The 23,391-nt window shown below is 43.8% G+C and overlaps 1 protein-coding gene across 1 annotated transcript; it reads left to right on the plus strand.

Annotated features, from left to right (window-relative positions):
* The first annotated feature begins 917 nt into the window (after positions 1-917).
* On the plus strand, positions 918-15,006 carry zgc:162707 (UPF0524 protein C3orf70 homolog B). Its single transcript, XM_031806309.1, has 3 exons — positions 918-1,467; positions 13,898-14,208; positions 14,701-15,006. The coding sequence occupies exons 1-3, from the start codon at positions 1,284-1,286 to the stop codon at positions 14,977-14,979; spliced, it is 774 nt and encodes a 257-aa protein (XP_031662169.1). The 5' UTR covers positions 918-1,283; the 3' UTR covers positions 14,980-15,006.
* Positions 15,007-23,391: the final 8,385 nt, after the last annotated feature.

Below are 23,391 nucleotides of genomic sequence, written 5' to 3' on the forward strand. Positions count from 1 at the left end.
CTACCTTCTTAAAAGCTCTATCAACAAGGCAGGTCATACAGGCCCTAGTTTCTACCTTCTTAACAGCACTATCAGCAAGGCAGGTCCTACAGGTCCTAGTTTCTACCTTCTTAACACTATCAACGAGGCAGGTCCTACAGGCCCTAGTTTCTACCTTCTTAACAGCACTATCAACAAGGCAGGTCCTACAGGTCCTAGTTTCTACCTTTGTAACAACACTATCAACAAGACAGGTCCTACAGGCCCTAGTTTTGTTGCACCTGGACTACTGTTCAGTCGTGTGGTCAGGTGCCACAAAGAGGGACTTAGGAAAATTGAGACCACACTAAATAGCCTATAGGCACACTTGATATTCCACAGCGGAGAATCAGAGATGAGGGGCGGCATCTGGCACACATCCATATGTAGCCTAAATAAACTCATTCTAAAACACTGAGAAATATAGACATTTCATCAATTACAAATTACATGATCCTCCCCATGGACTAGATTTAAATAATAATAATAATACAAACCCTCCCCTTGACTGAAATTGAAAAAGGATGATCCTTCTGCATTGTTCTCCTGGTAACCGTCGTGTCAATGTTGATCCATCCCAAACTATTGGCTGATATAGCCTAGTCTACCACTCAAACCACAGTAACAGTGCCATCTAGTGGCATTCTGCTGTTCATATGTATATTCTATATTTTATGACTAATTGACAACCAAATTAGTTCTCAAGCCCCCCAAAACAAGCCCAGGAATTACATATGCATCAAATTCGGCCATATAGCAGGAATGTGAATTCATATTTATTGGAGTCTCTGTGTTAAAGTTGAGGAGGATAGGAGCGGGTGGGTACGAGGGAGGGAGGGAGGGGGGTGAGAGGGAGGGGAAAGGGTGCGCTGGATGGATCGGCGTCTGCAGCACGCAGAAAGAACAGGGACAATGACCTTTTTCCTCCCAGTGTGGATGGATTGATTGATCTCTGGAACATCGAAAGTGCGACTCGCTTCTTCGAAGAACGATAGATTCCAAAGCACAGCCGGATAATTTACCCACCTCTGCATTGATTGAACACTGAATTTCCTTTCTATATCAACTTTTATAGGGCGTTTCGTTTTGCTTTTGCCTATCCCAAAATAACGCGCTACATCATATTTTCGGACGTTTGTTTTACAGTAGACTTTCAGATTGTATTCCCTGTCCGGACAGAATCGCATTAGATATTTCCGCCCCGTTATGTGATATCTGACCGGACGGATGTTCGCCTCTGTATCGGTGTGATCGGCGATGTGGTCATGGCAGATTTTGGAGCCCAGAAGTGTCCGAAGAGTGATAAGTTGGACGAGGCGCAGGCACTGGCCCGCAGCTGCGCCGGGAGACCGGACTTCTTGCCGTGCGATGGGCTGTTAATATGCGCCACGCACAGCCACGGAAAGTGCTTCAAGTTGCACTGGTGCTGCCACTTGGGCTGGTGCCACTGTAAGTAGCTATTAGCAAACAAGAACACAGTCATAACATGCATTTTTTTGTTAAATGTATTCTAAATGAATGATATTTATTCTGGAAGAATATACACTATATATACACAATTATGTGGACACCTCTTCAAATGAGTGGATTCGGCTATTTCAGCCACACCCGTTGCTGACAGGTGTATTAAATCGAGCACACAGCCATGCAATCTCCATAGTGAAACATTGGCAGTAGAATGGCCTTACTGAAGAGCTCAGTGACTTTCAACGTGGCACCATCATAGGATGCCACCTTCCCAACAAGTCAGTTTATCAAATGTCTGCCCTGCTAGCGCTTCCCCAGTCAACTGTAAGCCGCAAAGTGGTAGGCCACACAAGCTCACAGAACAGGACCGCTGAGTATTGAATCGTGTACAAATCAACTGTCCACGGTGGCAACACTCACTACCGAGTGGAAGCAACGTGCAATGTCAGAACAATAGCTCCATAAAATGGGTTTCCATGATCGAGCAGCCGCACACAAGCCTGAGATCACAATGAGCAATGGTTAGCAGTGGAAACGTGTTCTCTGGAGTGATGAATCACGCTTCACCATCTGGCAGTGGATGAATCTGGCAGTGGATGAATCTGGGTTTGGCGGATGCCAGGAGTAAGCTACCTACACGAATGCATCACCTTAAAGTTTGGGGCCAGGAGAACGGTACATGTTTGAATGCATATTGCCAACTGTGAAGTTTGGTGGAGGACAAATAATGTTCTGGGGTGTTTTTCATGGTTCGGGCTAGGCCCCTTTGTTCTGTGCTTCCAACTTTGTGGCAACAGTTTGGGGAAGGCCCTTTCCTGTTTCAGCATGACAATACCCCTATGCACAAAGCAAGGTCCATACAGAAATGGTTAGTTGAGATCGGTGTGGAAGTCCTTGACTGGCCTGCACAGAGCCCTGACCTCTGCCCCATCGAACACTGAATTGCAGGAATTGCAGACTGCAAGCCAGGCCTAATCGCCCGACCTCACTAATGCTTGTGTGGCTGAATGGAAGCAAGTCCCTGCAGCAATGTTCCAACATCTAGTGGAAAGCCTTCCCAGAAGAGTGGAGGTTGTTATAGCAGCAATGTTCCATCATCTAGTGGAAAGCCTTCCCAGAAGAGTGGAGGTTGTTATAGCAGCAATGTTCCAACATCTAGTGGAAAGCCTTCCCAGAAGAGTGGAGGCTGTTATAGCAGCAATGTTCCAACATCTAGTGGAAAGCCTTCCCAGAAGAGTGGAGGCTGTTATAGCAGCAATGTTCCGACATCTTACCCTAGTAAAACTGACTATCCTACCGATCCTCGACTTCGGCGACATCATCTACAAAATGGCTTCCAACACTCTACTCAGCAAACTGGATGCAGTTTATCACAGTGCCATCCGTTTTGTCACTAAAGCACCTTATACCACCCACCACTGCGACTTGTATGCTCTAGTCGGCTGGCCCTCGCTACATATTCGTCGCCAGACCCACTGGCTCCAGGTCATCTACAAGTCCATGCTAGGTAAAGCTCCGCCTTATCTCAGCTCACTGGTCACGATGGCAACACCCATCCGTAGCACATGCTCCAGCAGGTGTATCTCACTGATCATCCCTAAAGCCAACACCTCATTTGGCCGCCTTTCGTTCCAGTACTCTGCTGCCTGTGACTGGAACGAATTGCAAAAATCGCTGAAGTTGGAGACTTTTATCTCCTTCACCAACTTCAAACATCAGCTATCTGAGCAGCTAACCGATCGCTGCAGCTGTACATAGTCTATTGGTAAATAGCCCACCCTTCTTCACCTACCTCATCCCCATACTGTTTTTATTTATTTACTTTTCTGCTCTTTTGCACACCAATATCTCTACCTGTACATGACCATCTGATCATTCATCACTCCAGTGTTAATCTGCAAAATTGTAATTATTTGCCTACCTCCTCATGCCTTTTGCACACATTGTATATAGACTCCCCCTTTGTTTTCTACTGTGTTATTGACTTGTTAATGGTTTACTCCATGTGTAACTCTTTGTTGTCTGCTCACACTGCTATGCTTTATCTTGGCCAGGTCGCAGTTGCAAATGAGAACTTGTTCTCAACTAGCCTACCTGGTTAAATAAAGGTGTTCTCAACTAGCCTACCTGGTTAAATAAAGGTGAAATAAAAAAAAAATTAAAAAAAAATCTAGTGGAAAGCCTTCCCAGAAGAGTGGAGCCTGTTATAGCAGCAATGTTCCAACATCTAGTGGAAAGCCTTCCCAGAAGAGTGGAGGCTGTTGTAGCAGCAAAGGAGGGACCAACTCCATATTAATACCCATAATTTTGGAATGAGATGTTAAACGAACAGGTGTCCACATACTTTTAGCCTTGTAATATACTTTTAGTATATATACTTTTAGTATTGTAATTTATAAATGCCTCATGAGCTTAGTTCAACTGTCAGAACCCATCAGATCCCAAAATAGAAGCTTGCTTTTACTCCATTGCTTCCTTGAGAGTCGTTACATTTATCCAGCCCATTGCTCAGCTGACTTATATAACCAAAACATAACTAATTTGAGTTTCCCAGATTTACGTTTACTATGTTAAGTCCAGTCTATGAGACCAGGCTGCTAGGCAAGCAGTGCTGTAGGAAGTATAGGCCGCTATTGTCAACAACTCAATCACATTATCCTAGTGAAAGAGTACCACTGACGGGTTAGGCTTTTCTTATTTCCCAGTAGTCTATAGGCTTTAACATTTACGTTGATTGATGATCATCAATTTGACAAAGGATCAAATCGAATTTGATTTGTCACATGCCCCCGAATACAATAGGTGTAGACCTTACAGTGATCTGCTGAATACAATAGGTGTAGACCTTACAGTGATATGCTGAACACAATAGGTGTAGACCTTACAGTGATATGCTGAATACAATAGGTGTAGACCTTACAGTGATATGCTGAACACAATAGGTGTAGTAGACCTTACAGTGATATGCTGAACACAATAGGTGTAGACCTTACAGTGATATGCTGAACACAATAGGTGTAGACCTTACAGTGATATGCTGAACACAATAGGTGTAGACCTTACAGTGATATGCTGAACACAATAGGTGTAGACCTTACAGTGATATGCTGAATACAATAGGTGTAGACCTTACAGTGATATGCTGAATACAATAGGTGTAGACCTTACAGTGATATGCTGAATACAATAGGTGTAGACCTTACAGTGATATGCTGAATACAATAGGTGTAGACCTTACAGTGATATGCTGAACACAATAGGTGTAGACCTTACAGTGATATGCTTACTAACAAGCCCTTATGCAGTTTTAAGAAAAAAGTGTAAAGAAATGATTTACTAAAATTAACTGAAGTAAATATAAAAAATAATTAAGGCGCAATAAAATAACAGTAGCGAGACTATATACAGGGTATTACGGTACAGAGTCAATGTGGAGGCTATATACAGGGTATTACGGTACAGAGTCAATGTGGAGGCTATATACAGGGTATTACGGTACAGAGTCAATGTGGAGACTATATACAGGGTATTACGGTACAGAGTCAATGTGGAGGCTATATACAGGGTATTACGGTACAGAGTCAATGTGGAGGCTATATACAGGGTGTTACGGTACAGAGTCAATGTGGAGGCTATATACAGGGTATTACGGTACAGAGTCAATGTGGAGGCTATATACAGGGTATTACGGTACAGAGTCAATGTGGAGGCTATATACAGGGTATTACGGTACAGAGTCAATGTGGAGGCTATATACAGGGTATTACGGTACAGAGTCAATGTGGAGGCTATATACAGGGGGTACCAGTACAGAGTCAATGTGGAGGCTATATACAGGGTATTACGGTACAGAGTCAATGTGGAGGCTATATACAGGGTATTACGGTACAGAGTCAATGTGGAGACTATATACAGGGTATTACGGTACAGAGTCAATGTGGAGGCTACATACAGGGTGTACCGATACAGAGTCAATGTGGAGGCTATATACAGGGTATTACGGTACAGAGTCAATGTGGAGACTATATACAGGGTATTACGGTACAGAGTTAATGTGGAGACTATATACAGGGTATTACGGTACAGAGTCAATGTGGAGGCTATATACAGGGTGTACCGATACAGAGTCAATGTGGAGGCTATATACAGGGTATTACAGTACAGAGTTAATGTGGAGACTATATACAGGGTATTACGGTACAGAGTCAATGTGGAGGCTATATACAGGGTGTACCGATACAGAGTCAATGTGGAGGCTATATACAGGGTATTACAGTACAGAGTTAATGTGGAGACTATATACAGGGTATTACAGTACAGAGTCAATGTGGAGGCTATATACAGGGTATTACAGTACAGAGTTAATGTGGAGGCTATATACAGGGTATTACGGTACAGAGTCAATGTGGAGGCTATATACAGGGTATTACAGTACAGAGTTAATGTGGAGGCTATATACAGGGTATTACGGTACAGAGTCAATGTGGAGGCTATATACAGGGTATTACAGTACAGAGTTAATGTGGAGGCTATATACAGGGTATTACGGTACAGAGTCAATGTGGAGGCTATATACAGGGTATTACGGTACAGAGTCAATGTGGAGGCTATATACAGGGTTTTACGGTACAGAGTCAATGTGGAGGCTATATACAGGGTATTACAGTACAGAGTTAATGTGGAGGCTATATACAGGGTATTACGGTACAGAGTCAATGTGGAGGCTATATACAGGGTATTGCGGTACAGAGTCAATGTGGAGGCTATATACAGGGTATTACAGTACAGAGTCAATGTGGAGGCTATATACAGGGTATTACAGTACAGAGTCAATGTGGAGGCTATATACAGGGTATTACGGTACAGAGTCAATGTGGAGGCTATATACAGGGTATTACGGTACAGAGTCAATGTGGAGGCTATATACAGGGTATTACGGTACAGAGTCAATGTGGAGGCTATATACAGGGTATTACGGTACAGAGTCAATGTGGAGGCTATATACAGGGTATTACGGTACAGAGTCAATGTGGAGGCTATATACAGGGTATTACAGTACAGAGTCAATGTGGAGGCTATATACAGGGTATTACGGTACAGAGTCAATGTGGAGGCTATATACAGGGTATTACGGTACAGAGTCAATGTGGAGGCTATATACAGGGTATTACGGTACAGAGTCAATGTGGAGGCTATATACAGGGTGTTATGGTACAGAGTCAATGTGGAGGCTATATACAGGGTGTTACGGTACAGAGTCAATGTGGAGGATATATACAGGGTGTTACGGTACAGAGTCAATGTGGAGGCTATATACAGGGTGTTACGGTACAGAGTCAATGTGGAGACTATATACAGGGTGTAAACTACCTGCCCTCCAGGACACCTACACCACCCGATGTTACAGGAAGGCCATAAAGATCATCAAGGACATCAACCACCCGAGCCACTGCCTGTTCACCCCGCTATCATCCAGAAGGCGAGGTCAGTACAGTTGCATCAAAGCTCGGACCGAGAGACTGAAAAACAGCTTCTATCTCAAGGCCATCAGACTGTTAAACAGCCACCACTAACTTTGAGTGGCTGCTGCCAACACACTGACACTGACACTGACTCAACTCCAGCCACTTTAATAATGGGAATTGATGGGAAATGATGTAAATATGTCACTAGCCACTTTAAACAATGCTACCTTATATAATGTTACTTACCCTACATTATCCATCTCATATGCATACGTATATACTGTACTCTATATCATCGACTGCATCCTTATGTAATACATGTATCACTAGCCACTTTAACTATGCCACTTTGTTTACATACTCATCTCATATGTATATACTGTACTCGAAACCATCTACTGTATCTTGCCTATGCTGCTCTGTACCATCACTCATTCATATATCCTTATGTACATATTCTTTATCCCCTTACACTGTGTATAAGACAGTAGTTTTGGAATTGTTAGTTAGATTACTTGTTGGTTATTACTGCATTGTCGGAACTAGAAGCACAAGCATTTCGCTACACTTGCATTAACATCTGCTAACCATGTGTATGTGACAAATACAATTTGATTTGATTTGATTTGCCTTGTGGTCGGAGGCAGAGCAGTTGCCATACCAGGCGGTGATGCAACCAGTCAGGATGATCTCTGGTGCAACTGTAGAACTTTTTGAGGATCTGAGGACCCATGCCAAATCTTTTCAGTCTCCTGAGGGTGATTAGGCTTTGTCGTGCCCTCTTCATGACTGTCTTGGTGTGTTTGGACCACGATAGTTTGTTGGTGATGTGGACACCAAGGAACTTGAAGCTCTCAACCTGCTCCACTACAGCCCATCGATGTTAATGGGGTCCTGTTCGGTCCTCCTTTTCCGGTAGTCCATAATCATCTCCTTTGTCTTGATCACGTTGATGGAGAGGTTGTTGTCCTGGAACCACACGGCCAGATCTCTGACCTCCTCCCTATAGGCTGTCTCGTCGTTGTCTGTGATCAGGCCTACCACTGTTGTGTCATCAGCTAACTTAATGATGGTGTTGGAGTCTTGCTTTTCCATGCAGTCATGTGTGAACTTGGAGTACAGGAGGGGACTGAGCACACACACCTGAAGGGCCCCAGTGTTGAGCATCAGTGTGGCAGATGCGTTGTTACCTACCCTTACCACCTGGGGGAGGCCTGTCAGGAAGTCCAGGATCCAGTTGCAGGGGGAGGTGTTTAGTCACAGGGTCCTTAGATTATTGATGAACTTTCAGGGCACTATGGTGTTGAACGCTGAGGTGAGGTCAATGAACAGCATTCTCACATAGGTGTTCCTTTGGTCCAGGTGGGAAAGGGCAGTGTGGAGTGCAATAGAGATTGCATCATCTGTGGATCTGTTGGAGCAGTATGCAAATTGGAGTGGGTCTAGGGTTTCTGGGATAATGGTGTTGATGTGAGCCATGACCAGCCTTTCAAAGCACTTCATGGCAGACGTGTGGTCGGCTTGAAACATGTTGGTATTACAGACTCGGAGAGGTAAAAAATGTGAAGACACTTTTGGAACCGGCTGCGCGCGTGCGCCATCGTGCCTACATTTATTTTGCCCCCCTACACCAAACGCGATCACGCAGGTTAAAATATCAAAACAAACTCTGAACCAATGACATTAATTTGGGGACAGGTCGAAAATCATTAAACATGTATGGCAATTTAGCTAGTTAGCTTGCACTTGCTAGCTTACGTTAATTTGTCCAATTTAGCTAGCTCGCTGTTGCTAGCTAATTTGTCCTGGGATATAGACATTGAGTTGTTATTTTACCTGAAATGCACAAGGACCTCTACTACCTCTTCTTTTTCATCGTTTAACTTATATGGTGATTTAATTTATGGTGATCGCATCTAAACTTTCATTGTATTACCACAACTACCGGCAAAACAGTTCATCTTTCAGTCACCCACGTGGGTATAACCAATGAGGAGATGGGAGAGGCAGGACTTTCAGCGTGATCTGCGTCAGAAATAGGAGTTCTATTTTAGCAGACACTCGTTGGCACACGCGAGCAGTGTGGGTGCAATAATTGAATAACATGAATTTCTAAATTTAATTTGCGATGCTCGCGCACGTCACGTGTCCGGTCTGGTCAGCATTTTAGGATTCTTGGGCACATGGACTATGGTGGTCTGTTTGAAACAGGTTGGTATTACAGACTTGGTCAGGGACATGTTGAAAATGTCAGTGAAGACATTTGCCAGTTAAACAGTGCATGCTCGGAGTACACATCCTGGTAATCCGTCTGGCCCTGCGGCCTGGTGTATGTTGACCTGTTTAAAGGTCTTACTCACGTCGGCTACGGAGAGCTTTATCACACAATCGTCCGGAACAGCTGATGCTCTCATGCATGTTTCAGTGTTACTTGCTTCGAAGCAAGCAAACAAGTTATTTTGCTCGTCTGGTAGGCTCGTGTCACTGGGCAGCTCTAGGCTGTGCTTCCCTTTGTAGTCCCTTTTGGACAGTCTCCGGTTAAACGTGGCATTGGTGGATGTAGCGAGACATGATGTCCCAGATGTGCTCAATTGGATTCAGGTCTGGGGAATGGGCTGGCCAGTCCATAGCATCAATGCCTTCCTCTTGCAGGAACTGCTGACACACTCCAGCCACATGAGGTCTAGCATTGTCTTGCATTAGGAGGAACCCAGGAGGAACCCAGGGCCAACCGCACCAGCAAATGGTCTCACAAGGGGTCTGAGGATCTCATCTCGGTACCTAATGGCAGTCAGGCTACCTCTGGCGAGCACATGGAGGGCTGTGCGGCCCCCCAAAGAAATGCCACCCCACACCATGACTGGCCCACCGCCAAACCGGTCATGCTGGAGGATGTTGCAGGCAGCAGAACGTTCTCCACGGCGTCTCCAGACTCTGTTACGTCTGTCACGTGCTCAGTGTGAACCTGCTTTCATCTGTGAAGAGCACAGGGCGCCAGAGGCGAATTTGCCAATCTTGGTGTTCTCTGGAAAATGCCAAACGTCCTGCACGGTGTTGGGCTGTAAGCACAATCCCCACCTGTGGACGTCGGGCCCTCATACCACCCTCATGGAGTATGTTTCTGACCATTTGAGCAGGCACATGCACATTTTTGGCCTGCTGGAGGTAATTTTGCAGGGCTCTGGCAGTGCTCCTCCTGCTCCTCCTTGCACAAAGGCAGAGGTAGCGGTCCTGCTGCTGGGTTGTTGCCCTCCTACGGCCTCCTCCACGTCTCCTGATGTCCTGGCCTGTCTCCTGGTAGCGCCTCCATGCTCTGGACACTACGCTGACAGACACAGCAAACCTTTTTGCCACAGCTCGCATTGATGTGCCATCCTGGATGAGCTGCACTACCTGAGCCACTTGTGTGGGTTGTAGACTTATGCTACCACTAGGGTGAAAGCACTGCCAGCATTCAAAAGTGACCAAAATATCAGCCAGGAAGCATAGGAACTGAGAAGTGGTCTGTGTTCCCCACTTGCAGAACCACTCCTTTATTGGGGGTGTCTTGCTAATTGCCTATAATTTCCACCTGTTGTCTATTCCATTTGCACAACAGCATGTGACATTTATTGTCAATCAGTGTTGCTTCCTAAGTGGACAGTTTGATTTCACAGAAGTGTGATTGACTTGGAGTTACATTGTGTTGTTTAAGTGTTCCCTTTATTTTTTTGAGCAGTGTAGATGAAAACTCTTGGTAAATAGTGTGATCTACGTTTTATCATGAGATACTCTACCTCAGGTGAGCAGAACCTCAACACTTCCGTAATATTAGATTTCTTACACCAGCTGTTATTTACAATTATAAACTGGGTGGTTTGAGCCCTGAATGCTGATTGGCTGAAATCCGTGGTATATCAGACCGTATATCACGGGTATGACAAAACATTTATTTTTACTGCTTTAATTACATTGGTAACCAGTTTATAACAGCAATAAGGCACCTTGGGGGTTTGTGGTATATGGCCAATATACTACGGCTTAGGGCTGTGCCCTAGCACTCCGCTTTGCGTCGTGCATAAGAACAGCCCTTATTAGACATGATATATTGGCCATATACCACACCACCTCGGGCCTTATTGCTTAAATCGCCACCCTTTGTCTTACCGGAGGCAGCTGTTCTACTACTACTACCACTACTACCACCACTGCTACTGTTACTACTACTACTACCACTACTACTGTTACTACTACTACTACCACTACTACTGTTACTACTACTACCACCACTGCTACTGTTACTACTACTACTGCTACTGCTGTTACTACTACTACTACCACTACTACTGTTACTACTACTACCACTACTACTGTTACTACTACTACTGTTACTACTACTACCACCACTGCTACTGTTACTACTACTACCACTACTACTGTTACTACTACTACTACCACTACTACTGTTACTACTACTACCACTACTACTGTTACTACTACTACTACCACTGCTACTGTTACTACTACTACTGCTACTACTACTATTACTCCTACTACTACTACTACTACTACTACTACTGCTACTACTACCACTACTACTACTACTACTACCACCACTGCTACTGTTACTACTACTACCACTACTGTTACTGTTACTACTACTACTACTGTTACTACTACTACCACCACTGCTACTGTTACTACTACTACCACTACTACTGTTACTACTACTACCACCACTGCTACTGTTACTACTACTACTACTACTGTTACTACTACTACCACCACTGCTACTGTTACTACTACTACTACCACTGCTACTGTTACTACTGTTACTACTACTACTACTACTGTTACTACTGTTACTACCACTGCTACTCTTACTACCACTGCTACTGTTACTACTACTACTGTTACAACTACTACTGTTACTCCTACTACCACTACTACTACTACTACTACTACTACCACCACTGCTACTGTTACTACTGTTACTACTGTTACTACTACTACTGTTACTACTGTTACTACTACTACCACTACTACCACCACTGCTACTGTTACTACTGTTACTACTGTTACTACTGTTACTACTACTACTACCACTACTACTGTTACTACTGTTACTACTACTACCACTACTATTGTTACTACTACTACTGTTACTAGCTACTACTGTAGCTACTACTGTCTGTTTACATCCTGACTGTCTGAAAACGTAAAGCAGGAGTCATAACCATACCTGACAGGCTCAACAGTGAACATAGTCTCTACTACTACCACTACTACTGTCTGTTTACATCCTTACTGTTACTACTACTACCACTGCTACTGTTACTACTGTTACCTGACAGGCTCAACAGTGAACATAGTCTCTACTACTACCACTACTACTGTCTGTTTACATCCTGACTGTCTGAAAACGTAAAGCAGGAGTCATAACCATACCTGACAGGCTCAACAGTGAACATAGTCTCTTTATTGATTCTCTCTGCGACAGGTTTGGAAATCCTCAGCACAGTAGATCCCAAATGGCACCCTATTCCCTTTAGGCACTTCTTTTGTCCAGGGCTCACAATGCCTAAAGTAGTGTACTATATAGGAAATGGGGTGCTATTCGAGACGCTGCCAGAAGCAATTTTCAGTTTGCTATCAGCGTCTCAGCAGTAGTAGCAGTTTAGACCTTCACATGGTAGCAGTCCGTAACATCGTAATCTCAGTCAGATGTAATCTCACGTCTCCATCTAAAATGTGCAGCAACCTAGTGATTCAAATGATCCGCTGAAATGCCCGGATAAATGTGGTGTAGACGATTAGGCCTACAGTACCAACGAGAAATACTGTTTATCTCATATTGTAGTGTATTTTTTATTTTTAGCAAATGCTTTTCAATCTTCTCTCTTCAACACTACTGTCTAGCCTCCACCTTTAACTCTACTGTCTAGCCTCCACCTTTAACTCTCTGGTGTTGTCCCTCTTCAACACTACTGTCTAGCCTCCACCTTTAACTCTACTGTCTAGCCTCCACCTTTAACTCTGCTGTCTAGCCTCCACCTTTAACTCTCTGGTGTTGTCCCTCTTCAACTCTACTGTCTAGCCTCCACCTTTAACTCTACTGTCTAGCCTCCACCTTTAACTCTGCTGTCTAGCCTCCACCTTTAACTCTCTGGTGTTGTCCCTCTTCAACTCTACTGTCTAGCCTCCACCTTTAACTCTGCTGTCTAGCCTCCACCTTTAACTCTCTGGTGTTGTCCCTCTTCAACTCTACTGTCTAGCCTCCACCTTCAACACTACTGTCTAGCCTCCACCTTCAACACTACTGTCTAGCCTCCACCTTTAACTCTACTGTCTAGCCTTCACCTTTAACTCTACTGTCTAGCCTCCACCTTCAACACTACTGTCTAGCCTCCACCTTTAACTCTACTGTCTAGCCTTCACCTTTAACTCTACTGTCTAGCCTCCACCTTCAACACTACTGTCTAGCCTCCACCTTTAACTCTACTGTCTAGCCTCCACCTTCAACACTACTGTCTAGCCTCCACCTTCAACACTACTGTCTAGCCTCCACCTTTAACTCTACTGTCTAGCCTTCACCTTTAACTCTCTGGTGTTGTCCCTCTTCAACACTAGTGTCAAGCCTCCACCTATAACTCTCTGGTGTTGTCCCTCTTCAACACTAGTGTCTAGCCTCCACCTTTAACTCTCTGGTGTTGTCCCTCTTCAACACTAGTGTCAAGCCTCCACCTATAACTCTCTGGTGTTGTCCCTCTTCAACACTAGTGTTTAGCCTCCACCTTTAACTCTGAATATCTGATTGTTAAACTCTTGTCGTTAGTTTGATGAATATCTGATTGTTAATCCCAGGTTGTCAGTATTCGAAACGGCTCAGAGTCAAAGCACCAGGAGGCTCTTGTCTTGATTAGTATATTTACATTTCTTCTGTTGTGTTTCTCTTCCTGTCTGTGCAGGTAAATATGTTTACCAGCCCATGACCAGTGTGTGCCAGCTGCCGAGCACGGCGGTACCCTCTGACCCCTCTGAGTCCCCACCCACCATGAACCTGTCTGTCTCCCTCACCGAACGCTTCCTGAAGATCGCCCCCTGCTTCCAGTCCCCACCGTTCCTTCAGTCGCCCAAATACTGTGTCATAGCAGACCTCTTCATCGACGACTACATCGTCAAACGCATCAACGGGAAGATGTGTTATGTTCAACGTTCTCCTCCTCCCATCCCTGATCCTCCTGCTGCGGCACCTCCTCCTGCTGCACCTCCTCCTGCTGTGGCACCTCCTCCTGCGGCTGTACCTCCTTCTGCTGCTGCACCTCCTCCTGCTGCTGCACCTCCTCCTGCTGCGGCACCTCCTCCTGCTGCGGCACCTCCTCCTCCAGCGGCACCTCCTCCTGCTGCTGCACCTCCTCCTGCTGCGGCACCTCCTCCTGCTGCTGCACCTCCTCCTGCTGCTGCACCTCCTCCTGCTGCTGCACCTCCTCCTGCTGCGGCACCTCCTCCTGCTGCTGCTCCTCCTCAGTTGCCTCCTCCCAGTAAGCCAACACGATCTGTTCACAACGACCACCACCACAACACACTACAGCCCCCCGTGGACAAGCCCCACCACAAAAGCCCTGTGCACCAACACAATCCCCCTGCACACAGTGAGGAGCAACACAAATCGTCTCTAGACAAGCATCACCCCTCTGTGGACTACAACAAAATACCACAACACTACAAAAGCTCTGTGGACAAGCATTACTACAGCACCCCAGTAGACCAGAGGGAGCACCACCACCACAGCCCTGTAGACAAGCTGAAAGGCCCCAAGATGGACCACTGCTCCTCTCCATCCAGCTCCGAGGACTCTGGGATCAACGCGCTAGGTCGGCACTACCTGGAATCCTGTGAGTCAGAGTCGGAGGATCAGAATGAAGTGTTGAGCGCCGATGGAGATGGGAAATCTAGCCTCTGTAGTCTCTGGGACCAGGATGAGACCTCTCTGTTGTCTCCCTCTAAGTCCATGGTGGAGATAATCGAGAAGATTGAGACCACTGTGTGACAGACAGACACTTCACTGAGCACACCAGAGAGATACAACTATATTCTACTATATATATGGAGCACACAGCCTCCTTGGGAGCATTTGAAAAACAGCTCCAGATTTCTTGAGTTGGATTTAAAGGACCAACAGTCCACCTAGTGGAGTTGACTTTGTTGTGGTCAGATATACAGTAGGTAAGCCCACATGATAATGACCCTATGTGTTTTCTCAGAGACGGTCAAGGATCCCAGGTTTGGATGGTCTCTGGTTTATCCACCCCACTCTATATCTCTCTAAAACCCCTGCATGGTTTGTTAGATAGATGGAGCTGTCTACTGTAGCAAAGATTTGACTAGAAATACAGAGGAAAACATGTCCTTTAACACTCACAGCAGCTGACCAAATACACTACTTACTAGTCCATCAACAGCCAATCACAGCCTTTATCAGCCCCTTAACTACCAACTACCAAGCCTTGCACCAACAACTCCTGCCTGTTTCTAAAAATAGAATCACAGTTGAAATTTTCAGAGAGAACTTTGAAGTTGTTTGACAATCAAGAAAGCACATTCCTTCCTCTACCTGCTGTGAAGACCCAACTACTCAACTCCTATCAGCCAATGATACAGTGTGGAAATACCAAATCACATGTTTACCAGAGCAAAGCAACCTAAGAGGAAAGAGGACCAGTGATTCCCACAGCTACTATGTACTTTATTACCTTGACCGGAAGCAGTGAAGTTACTGTCTCCTTTCCTCTTGAGGTGGTCGTTCACACCAGAGCAACTGCTCAGAATAAAAGCACAGCACATACTGTACTGTATCCATTACCATACAGTACTACCCATTACCATACAGTACTACCCATTACCATACAGTACTACCCATTACCATACAGTACTACCCATTACCATACAGTACTGCTCAGTACTATTCATTACCATACAGTACCATCCATTACCATACAGTACTACCCATTACCATACAGTACTACCCATTACCATACAGTACTACCCATTACCATACAGTACTACCCATTACCATACAGTACTACCCATTACCATACAGTACTGTTCAGTACTACCCATTACCATACAGTAATGTTCAGTACTACCCATTACCATACAGTACTGTTCAGTACTACCCATTACCATACAGTACTGTTCAGTACTACCCATTACCATACAGTACTGTTCAGTACTACCCATTACCATACAGTACTGTTCAGTACTACCCATTACCAAACAGTACTGTTCAGTACTACCCATTACCATACAGTACTGTTCAGTACTACCCATTACCATACAGTACTGTTCAGTACTATTCATTACCATACAGTACTGTTCAGTACTATTCATTACCATACAGTACTACCCATTACCATACAGTATTGTTCAGTACTATCCATTACCATACAGTACTGTTCAGTACTATTCATTACCATACAGTACTGTTCAGTACTACCCATTACCATACTGTACTGTATTCATTACCATACAGTGCTGTTCAGTACTACCCATTACCATACTGTACTGTATTCATTACCATACAGTACTGTTCAGTACTATCCATTACCATACAGTACTGTTCAGTACTACCCATTACCATACTGTACTGTATTCATTACCATACAGTACTGTTCAGTACTACCCATTACCATACTGTACTGTATTCATTACCATACAGTACTGTTCAGTACTATTCATTACCATACAGTACTGTTCAGTACTACCCATTACCATACTGTACTGTATTCATTACCATACATTACTGTTCAGTACTATCCATTACCATACAGTACTGTTCAGTACTACCCATTACCATACTGTACTGTATTCATTACCATACAGTACTGTTGAGTACTACCCATTACCATACAGTACTGTTCAGTACTACCCATTACCATACAGTAATGTTCAGTACTATTCATTACCATAGAGTACTGTTCAGTACTACCCATTACCATACAGTACTGTTCAGTACTATTCATTACTATACGGTACTGTTCAGTACTATTCATTACCATTCAGTACTACTCAGTACCATACAGTACAGTTCAGTACTACTCATAACCATACAGTACTGTTCAGTACTACTCATTACCATACAGTACTGTTCAGTACTACCCATTACCATACTGTACTGTATCCATTACCATACAGTACAGTTCAGTACTACTCATTACCATACAGTACTGTTCAGTACTACTCATTACCATACAGTACTGTTCAGTACTATTCATTACCATACAGTACTGTTCAGTACTATCCATTACCATACAGTACTGTTCAGTACTACTCATTACCATACAGTACTACCACCATTACTATATGGTACTGTTCAGAACTATTCATTACCATACAGTACTGTCCAGTACTACTCATTACCATACAGTACCACCCATTACCATACAGTACTGTTCAGTACTAGCCATTACCATACAGTACTGCTCAGTACTATTCATTGCCATACAGTACTACCCATTACCATACAGTACTGTCCAGTACTACTCATTACCATACAGTACTACCCATTACCATACAGTACTGTTCAGTACTACCCATTACCATACAGTACTGTTCAGTACTACCCATTGCCATACAGTACTGTTCAGTACTACCCATTACCATACAGTACTGCTCAGTACTATTCATTACCATACAGTACTACCCATTACCATACAAACTGTTCAGTACCCATCATTACCATAGTGTATTATTTGTCCTGTGACAAATAACAAATAAATAAATTTGATTTGATTTGATTACTTTTCAGTACTATCCATTACCATACTGTACTGTTCAGTACTATCCATTACCATACAGTACTGTTCACAGTACTACTCATTACCATACAATACTACTCATTACCATACAGTACTGTTCAGTACTATCCATTACCATACAGTACTGTTCAGTACTATCCAATACCATACAGTACTGTTCAAAACTACTCATTAGAATGGACTGTTGGTTTAGAATGTAATAGCTTCTGTGTTCTAGAATGGACTGTTGGTTTGGAGTGTCATAGCCTTTGTGTCCTAGAATGTACTGTTGGTTTAGAATGTCACAGCCTCTGTGTTCTAGAATGGACTGTTAGTTTGGGGTGTCGTAGCCTCTGTGTTCTAGAATGGACTGTTGGTTTGGAGCATCATAGCCTCTGTGTTCTAGAATGGACTGTTGTTGGTTTGGAATGTTATAGCCTCTGTGTTCTAGAATGGACTGTTGGTTTGGAGCATCATAGCCTCTGTGCTCTAGAATGGACTGTTGGTTTGGGGTGTCATAGCCTCTGTGATCTAGAATGGACTGTTGGTTTGGGGTGTCATAGCCTCTGTGCTCTAGAATGGACTGTTTGATTGGAATGTCATAGCCTCTGTGTTCTAGAATGGACTGTTGGTTTGGAGTGTCATAGCCTCTGTGTTCTAGAATGGACTGTTGGTTTAGAATGTCATAGCCTCTGTGTTCTAGAATGGACTGTTGGTTTAGAATGTCACAGCCTCTGTGTTCTAGAATGGACTGTTGGTTTGGAGTGTCGTAGCCTCTGCGTTCTAGAATGGACTGTTGGTTTAGAATGTCATAGCCTCTGTGTTCTAGAATAGACTGTTGGTTTGGAATGTCATAGCCTCTGTGTTCTAGAATGGACTGTTGTTGGTTTGGAATGTTATAGCCTCTGTGTTCTAGAATGGACTGTTGGTTTGGAGCATCATAGCCTCTGTGCTCTAGAATGGACTGTTTGATTGGAATGTCATAGCCTCTGTGTTCTAGAATGGACTGTTGGTTTGGAGTGTCATAGCCTCTGTGTTCTAGAATGGACTGTTGGTTTAGAATGTCACAGCCTCTGTGTTCTAGAATGGACTGTTGGTTTGGAGTGTCATAGCCTCTGTGTTCTAGAATGGACTGTTGGTTTAGAATGTCACAGCCTCTGTGTTCTAGAATGGACTATTGGTTTGGAGTGTTGTAGCCTCTGTGTTCTAGAATGGACTGTTGGTTTAGAATGTCGTAGCCTCTGTGTTCTAGAATAGACTGTTGGTTTGAAGTGTCATAGCCTCTGTGTTCTAGAACGGACTGTTGTTGGTTTGAAATTTTATAGCCTCTGTGTTCTAGAATGGACTGTTGGTTTGGAGCATCATAGCCTCTGTGTTCTAGAATGGACTGTTGGTTTGGAGTGTCATAGCCTCTGTGATCTAGAATGGACTGTTGGTTTAGAATGTCGTAGCCTCTGTGTTCTAGAATGGACTGCTGGTTTAGAATGTCATAGCCTCTGTGTTCTAGAATGGACTGCTGGTTTAGAATGTCATAGCCTCTGTGTTCTAGAATGGACTGTTGGTTTAGAATGTCACAGCCTCTGTGTTCTAGAATGGACTATTGGTTTGGAGTGTTGTAGCCTCTGTGTTCTAGAATGGACTGTTGGTTTAGAATGTCGTAGCCTCTGTGTTCTAGAATAGACTGTTGGTTTGGAATGTCATAGCCTCTGTGTTCTAGAATGGACTGTTGGTTTGGAGGATGTCATAGCCTCTGTGTTCTAGAATAGACTGTTGGTTTAGAATTCATAGCCTCTGTGTTCTAGAATGGACTGTTGGTTTGGAATGTCATAGCCTCTGTGTTCTAGAATGGAATGTTGGTTTGGAGGATGTCATAGCCTCTGTGTTCTAGAATGGACTGCTGGTTTAGAATGTCATAGCCTCTGTGTTCTAGAATGGACTGTTGGTTTGGAGTGTCATAGCTTCTGTGTTCTAGAATGGACTGTTGGTTTGGAGTGTCATAGCCTCTGTGTTCTAGAATGGACTGCTGGTTTAACATGTCATAGCCTCTGTGTTCTAGAATGGACTGTTGGTTTGGAGTGTCATAGCCTCTGTGATCTAGAATGGACTGTTGGTTTAGAATGTCATAGCCTCTGTGTTCTAGAATGGACTGTTGGTTTGGAGCATCATAGCCTCTGTGTTCTAGAATGGACTGTTGGTTTTGAGTGTCATAGCCTCTGTGTTCTAGAATGGACTGTTGGTTTGGAGTGTCATAGCCTCTTTGTTCTAGAATGAACCGTTGGTTTAGAGTGTCATATACTCTGTGTTCCAGGATGGACTGTTGGTTTGGAGTGTCATAGCCTCTGTGTTCTAGAATGGACTGTTGGTTTAGAATGTCATAGCCTCTGTGTTCTAGAATGGACTGTTGGTTTGGAGTGTCATAGCCTCTGTGTTCTAGAATGGACTGTTGTTGGTTTGAAATTTTATAGCCTCTGTGTTCTAGAATGGACTGTTGGTTTGGAGCATCATAGCCTCTGTGTTCTAGAATGGACTGTTGGTTTGGAGTGTCATAGCCTCTGTGATCTAGAATGGACTGTTGGTTTAGAATGTCGTAGCCTCTGTGTTCTAGAATGGACTGCTGGTTTAGAATGTCATAGCCTCTGTGTTCTAGAATGGACTGTTGGTTTAGAATGTCATAGCCTCTGTGTTCTAGAATGGACTGTTGGTTTGGAGTGTCATAGCCTCTGTGTTCTAGAATGGACTGTTGTTGGTTTGAAATTTTATAGCCTCTGTGTTCTAGAATGGACTGTTGGTTTGGAGCATCATAGCCTCTGTGTTCTAGAATGGACTGTTGGTTTGAAGTGTCATAGCCTCTGTGTTCTAGAATGGACTGTTGTTGGTTTGAAATTTTATAGCCTCTGTGTTCTAGAATGGACTGTTGGTTTGGAGCATCATAGCCTCTGTGTTCTAGAATGGACTGTTGGTTTGGAGTGTCATAGCCTCTGTGATCTAGAATGGACTGTTGGTTTAGAATGTCGTAGCCTCTGTGTTCTAGAATGGACTGCTGGTTTAGAATGTCATAGCCTCTGTGTTCTAGAATGGACTGCTGGTTTAGAATGTCATAGCCTCTGTGTTCTAGAATGGACTGTTGGTTTAGAATGTCATAGCCTCTGTGTTCTAGAATGGACTGTTGGTTTGGAGTGTCATAGCCTCTGTGTTCTAGAATGGACTGTTGTTGGTTTGAAATTTTATAGCCTCTGTGTTCTAGAATGGACTGTTGGTTTGGAGCATCATAGCCTCTGTGTTCTAGAATGGACTGTTGGTTTGGAGTGTCATAGCCTCTGTGTTCTAGAATGGACTGTTGGTTTAGAATGTCACAGCCTCTGTGTTCTAGAATGGACTGTTGGTTTGGAGTGTCGTAGCCTCTGTGTTCTAGAATGGACTGTTGGTTTAGAATGTCACAGCCTCTGTGTTCTAGAATGGACTATTGGTTTGGAGTGTTGTAGCCTCTGTGTTCTAGAATGGACTGTTGGTTTGGAATGTCATAGCCTCTGTGTTCTAGAATGGACTGTTGGTTTGGAGGATGTCATAGCCTCTGTGTTCTAGAATAGACTGTTGGTTTGGAATGTCATAGCCTCTGTGTTCTAGAATGGGCTGTTGGTTTGAAGTGTCATAGCCTCTGTGTTCTAGAATGGACTGCTGGTTTAGAATGTCATAGCCTCTGTGTTCTAGAATGGACTGTTGGTTTGGAGTGTCATAGCTTCTGTGTTCTAGAATGGACTGTTGGTTTGGAGTGTCATAGCCTCTGTGTTCTAGAATGGACTGCTGGTTTAACATGTCATAGCCTCTGTGTTCTAGAATGGACTGTTGGTTTGGAGTGTCATAGCCTCTGTGATCTAGAATGGACTGTTGGTTTAGAATGTCATAGCCTCTGTGTTCTAGAATGGACTGTTGGTTTGGAGCATCATAGCCTCTGTGTTCTAGAATGGACTGTTGGTTTTGAGTGTCATAGCCTCTGTGTTCTAGAATGGACTGTTGGTTTGGAGTGTCATAGCCTCTTTGTTCTAGAATGAACCGTTGGTTTAGAGTGTCATATACTCTGTGTTCCAGGATGGACTGTTGGTTTGGAGTGTCATAGCCTCTGTGTTCTAGAATGGACTGTTGGTTTAGAATGTCATAGCCTCTGTGTTCTAGAATGGACTGTTGGTTTGGAGTGTCATAGCCTCTGTGTTCTAGAATGGACTGTTGTTGGTTTGAAATGTTATAGCCTCTGTGTTCTAGAATGGACTGTTGGTTTGGAGCATCATAGCCTCTGTGTTCTAGAATGGACTGTTGGTTTGAAGTGTCATAGCCTCTGTGTTCTAGAATGGACTGTTGTTGGTTTGAAATTTTATAGCCTCTGTGTTCTAGAATGGACTGTTGGTTTGGAGCATCATAGCCTCTGTGTTCTAGAATGGACTGTTGGTTTGGAGTGTCATAGCCTCTGTGATCTAGAATGGACTGTTGGTTTAGAATGTCGTAGCCTCTGTGTTCTAGAATGGACTGCTGGTTTAGAATGTCATAGCCTCTGTGTTCTAGAATGGACTGCTGGTTTAGAATGTCATAGCCTCTGTGTTCTAGAATGGACTGTTGGTTTAGAATGTCATAGCCTCTGTGTTCTAGAATGGACTGTTGGTTTGGAGTGTCATAGCCTCTGTGTTCTAGAATGGACTGTTGTTGGTTTGAAATTTTATAGCCTCTGTGTTCTAGAATGGACTGTTGGTTTGGAGCATCATAGCCTCTGTGTTCTAGAATGGACTGTTGGTTTGAAGTGTCATAGCCTCTGTGTTCTAGAATGGACTGTTGTTGGTTTGAAATTTTATAGCCTCTGTGTTCTAGAATGGACTGTTGGTTTGGAGCATCATAGCCTCTGTGTTCTAGAATGGACTGTTGGTTTGGAGTGTCATAGCCTCTGTGATCTAGATTGGACTGTTGGTTTAGAATGTCATAGCCTCTGTGTTCTAGAATGGACTGCTGGTTTAGAATGTCATAGCCTCTGTGTTCTAGAATGGACTGTTGGTTTAGAATGTCATAGCCTCTGTGTTCTAGAATGGACTGTTGGTTTGGAGTGTCATAGCCTCTGTGTTCTAGAATGGACTGTTGTTGGTTTGAAATTTTATAGCCTCTGTGTTCTAGAATGGACTGTTGGTTTGGAGCATCATAGCCTCTGTGTTCTAGAATGGACTGTTGGTTTGAAGTGTCATAGCCTCTGTGTTCTAGAATGGACTGTTGTTGGTTTGAAATTTTATAGCCTCTGTGTTCTAGAATGGACTGTTGGTTTGGAGCATCATAGCCTCTGTGTTCTAGAATGGACTGTTGGTTTGGAGTGTCATAGCCTCTGTGTTCTAGAATGGACTGCTGGTTTAGAATGTCATAGCCTCTGTGTTCTAGAATGGACTGCTGGTTTAGAATGTCATAGCCTCTGTGTTCTAGAATGGACTGTTGGTTTAGAATGTCATAGCCTCTGTGTTCTAGAATGGACTGTTGGTTTGGAGTGTCATAGCCTCTGTGTTCTAGAATGGACTGTTGTTGGTTTGAAATTTTATAGCCTCTGTGTTCTAGAATGGACTGTTGGTTTGGAGCATCATAGCCTCTGTGTTCTAGAATGGACTGTTGGTTTGGAGTGTCATAGCCTCTGTGATCTAGAATGG

Source organism: Oncorhynchus kisutch, linkage group LG26 (assembly GCF_002021735.2).
Source record: "Oncorhynchus kisutch isolate 150728-3 linkage group LG26, Okis_V2, whole genome shotgun sequence".
Classification (NCBI taxonomy): Eukaryota; Metazoa; Chordata; class Actinopteri; order Salmoniformes; family Salmonidae; genus Oncorhynchus; species Oncorhynchus kisutch.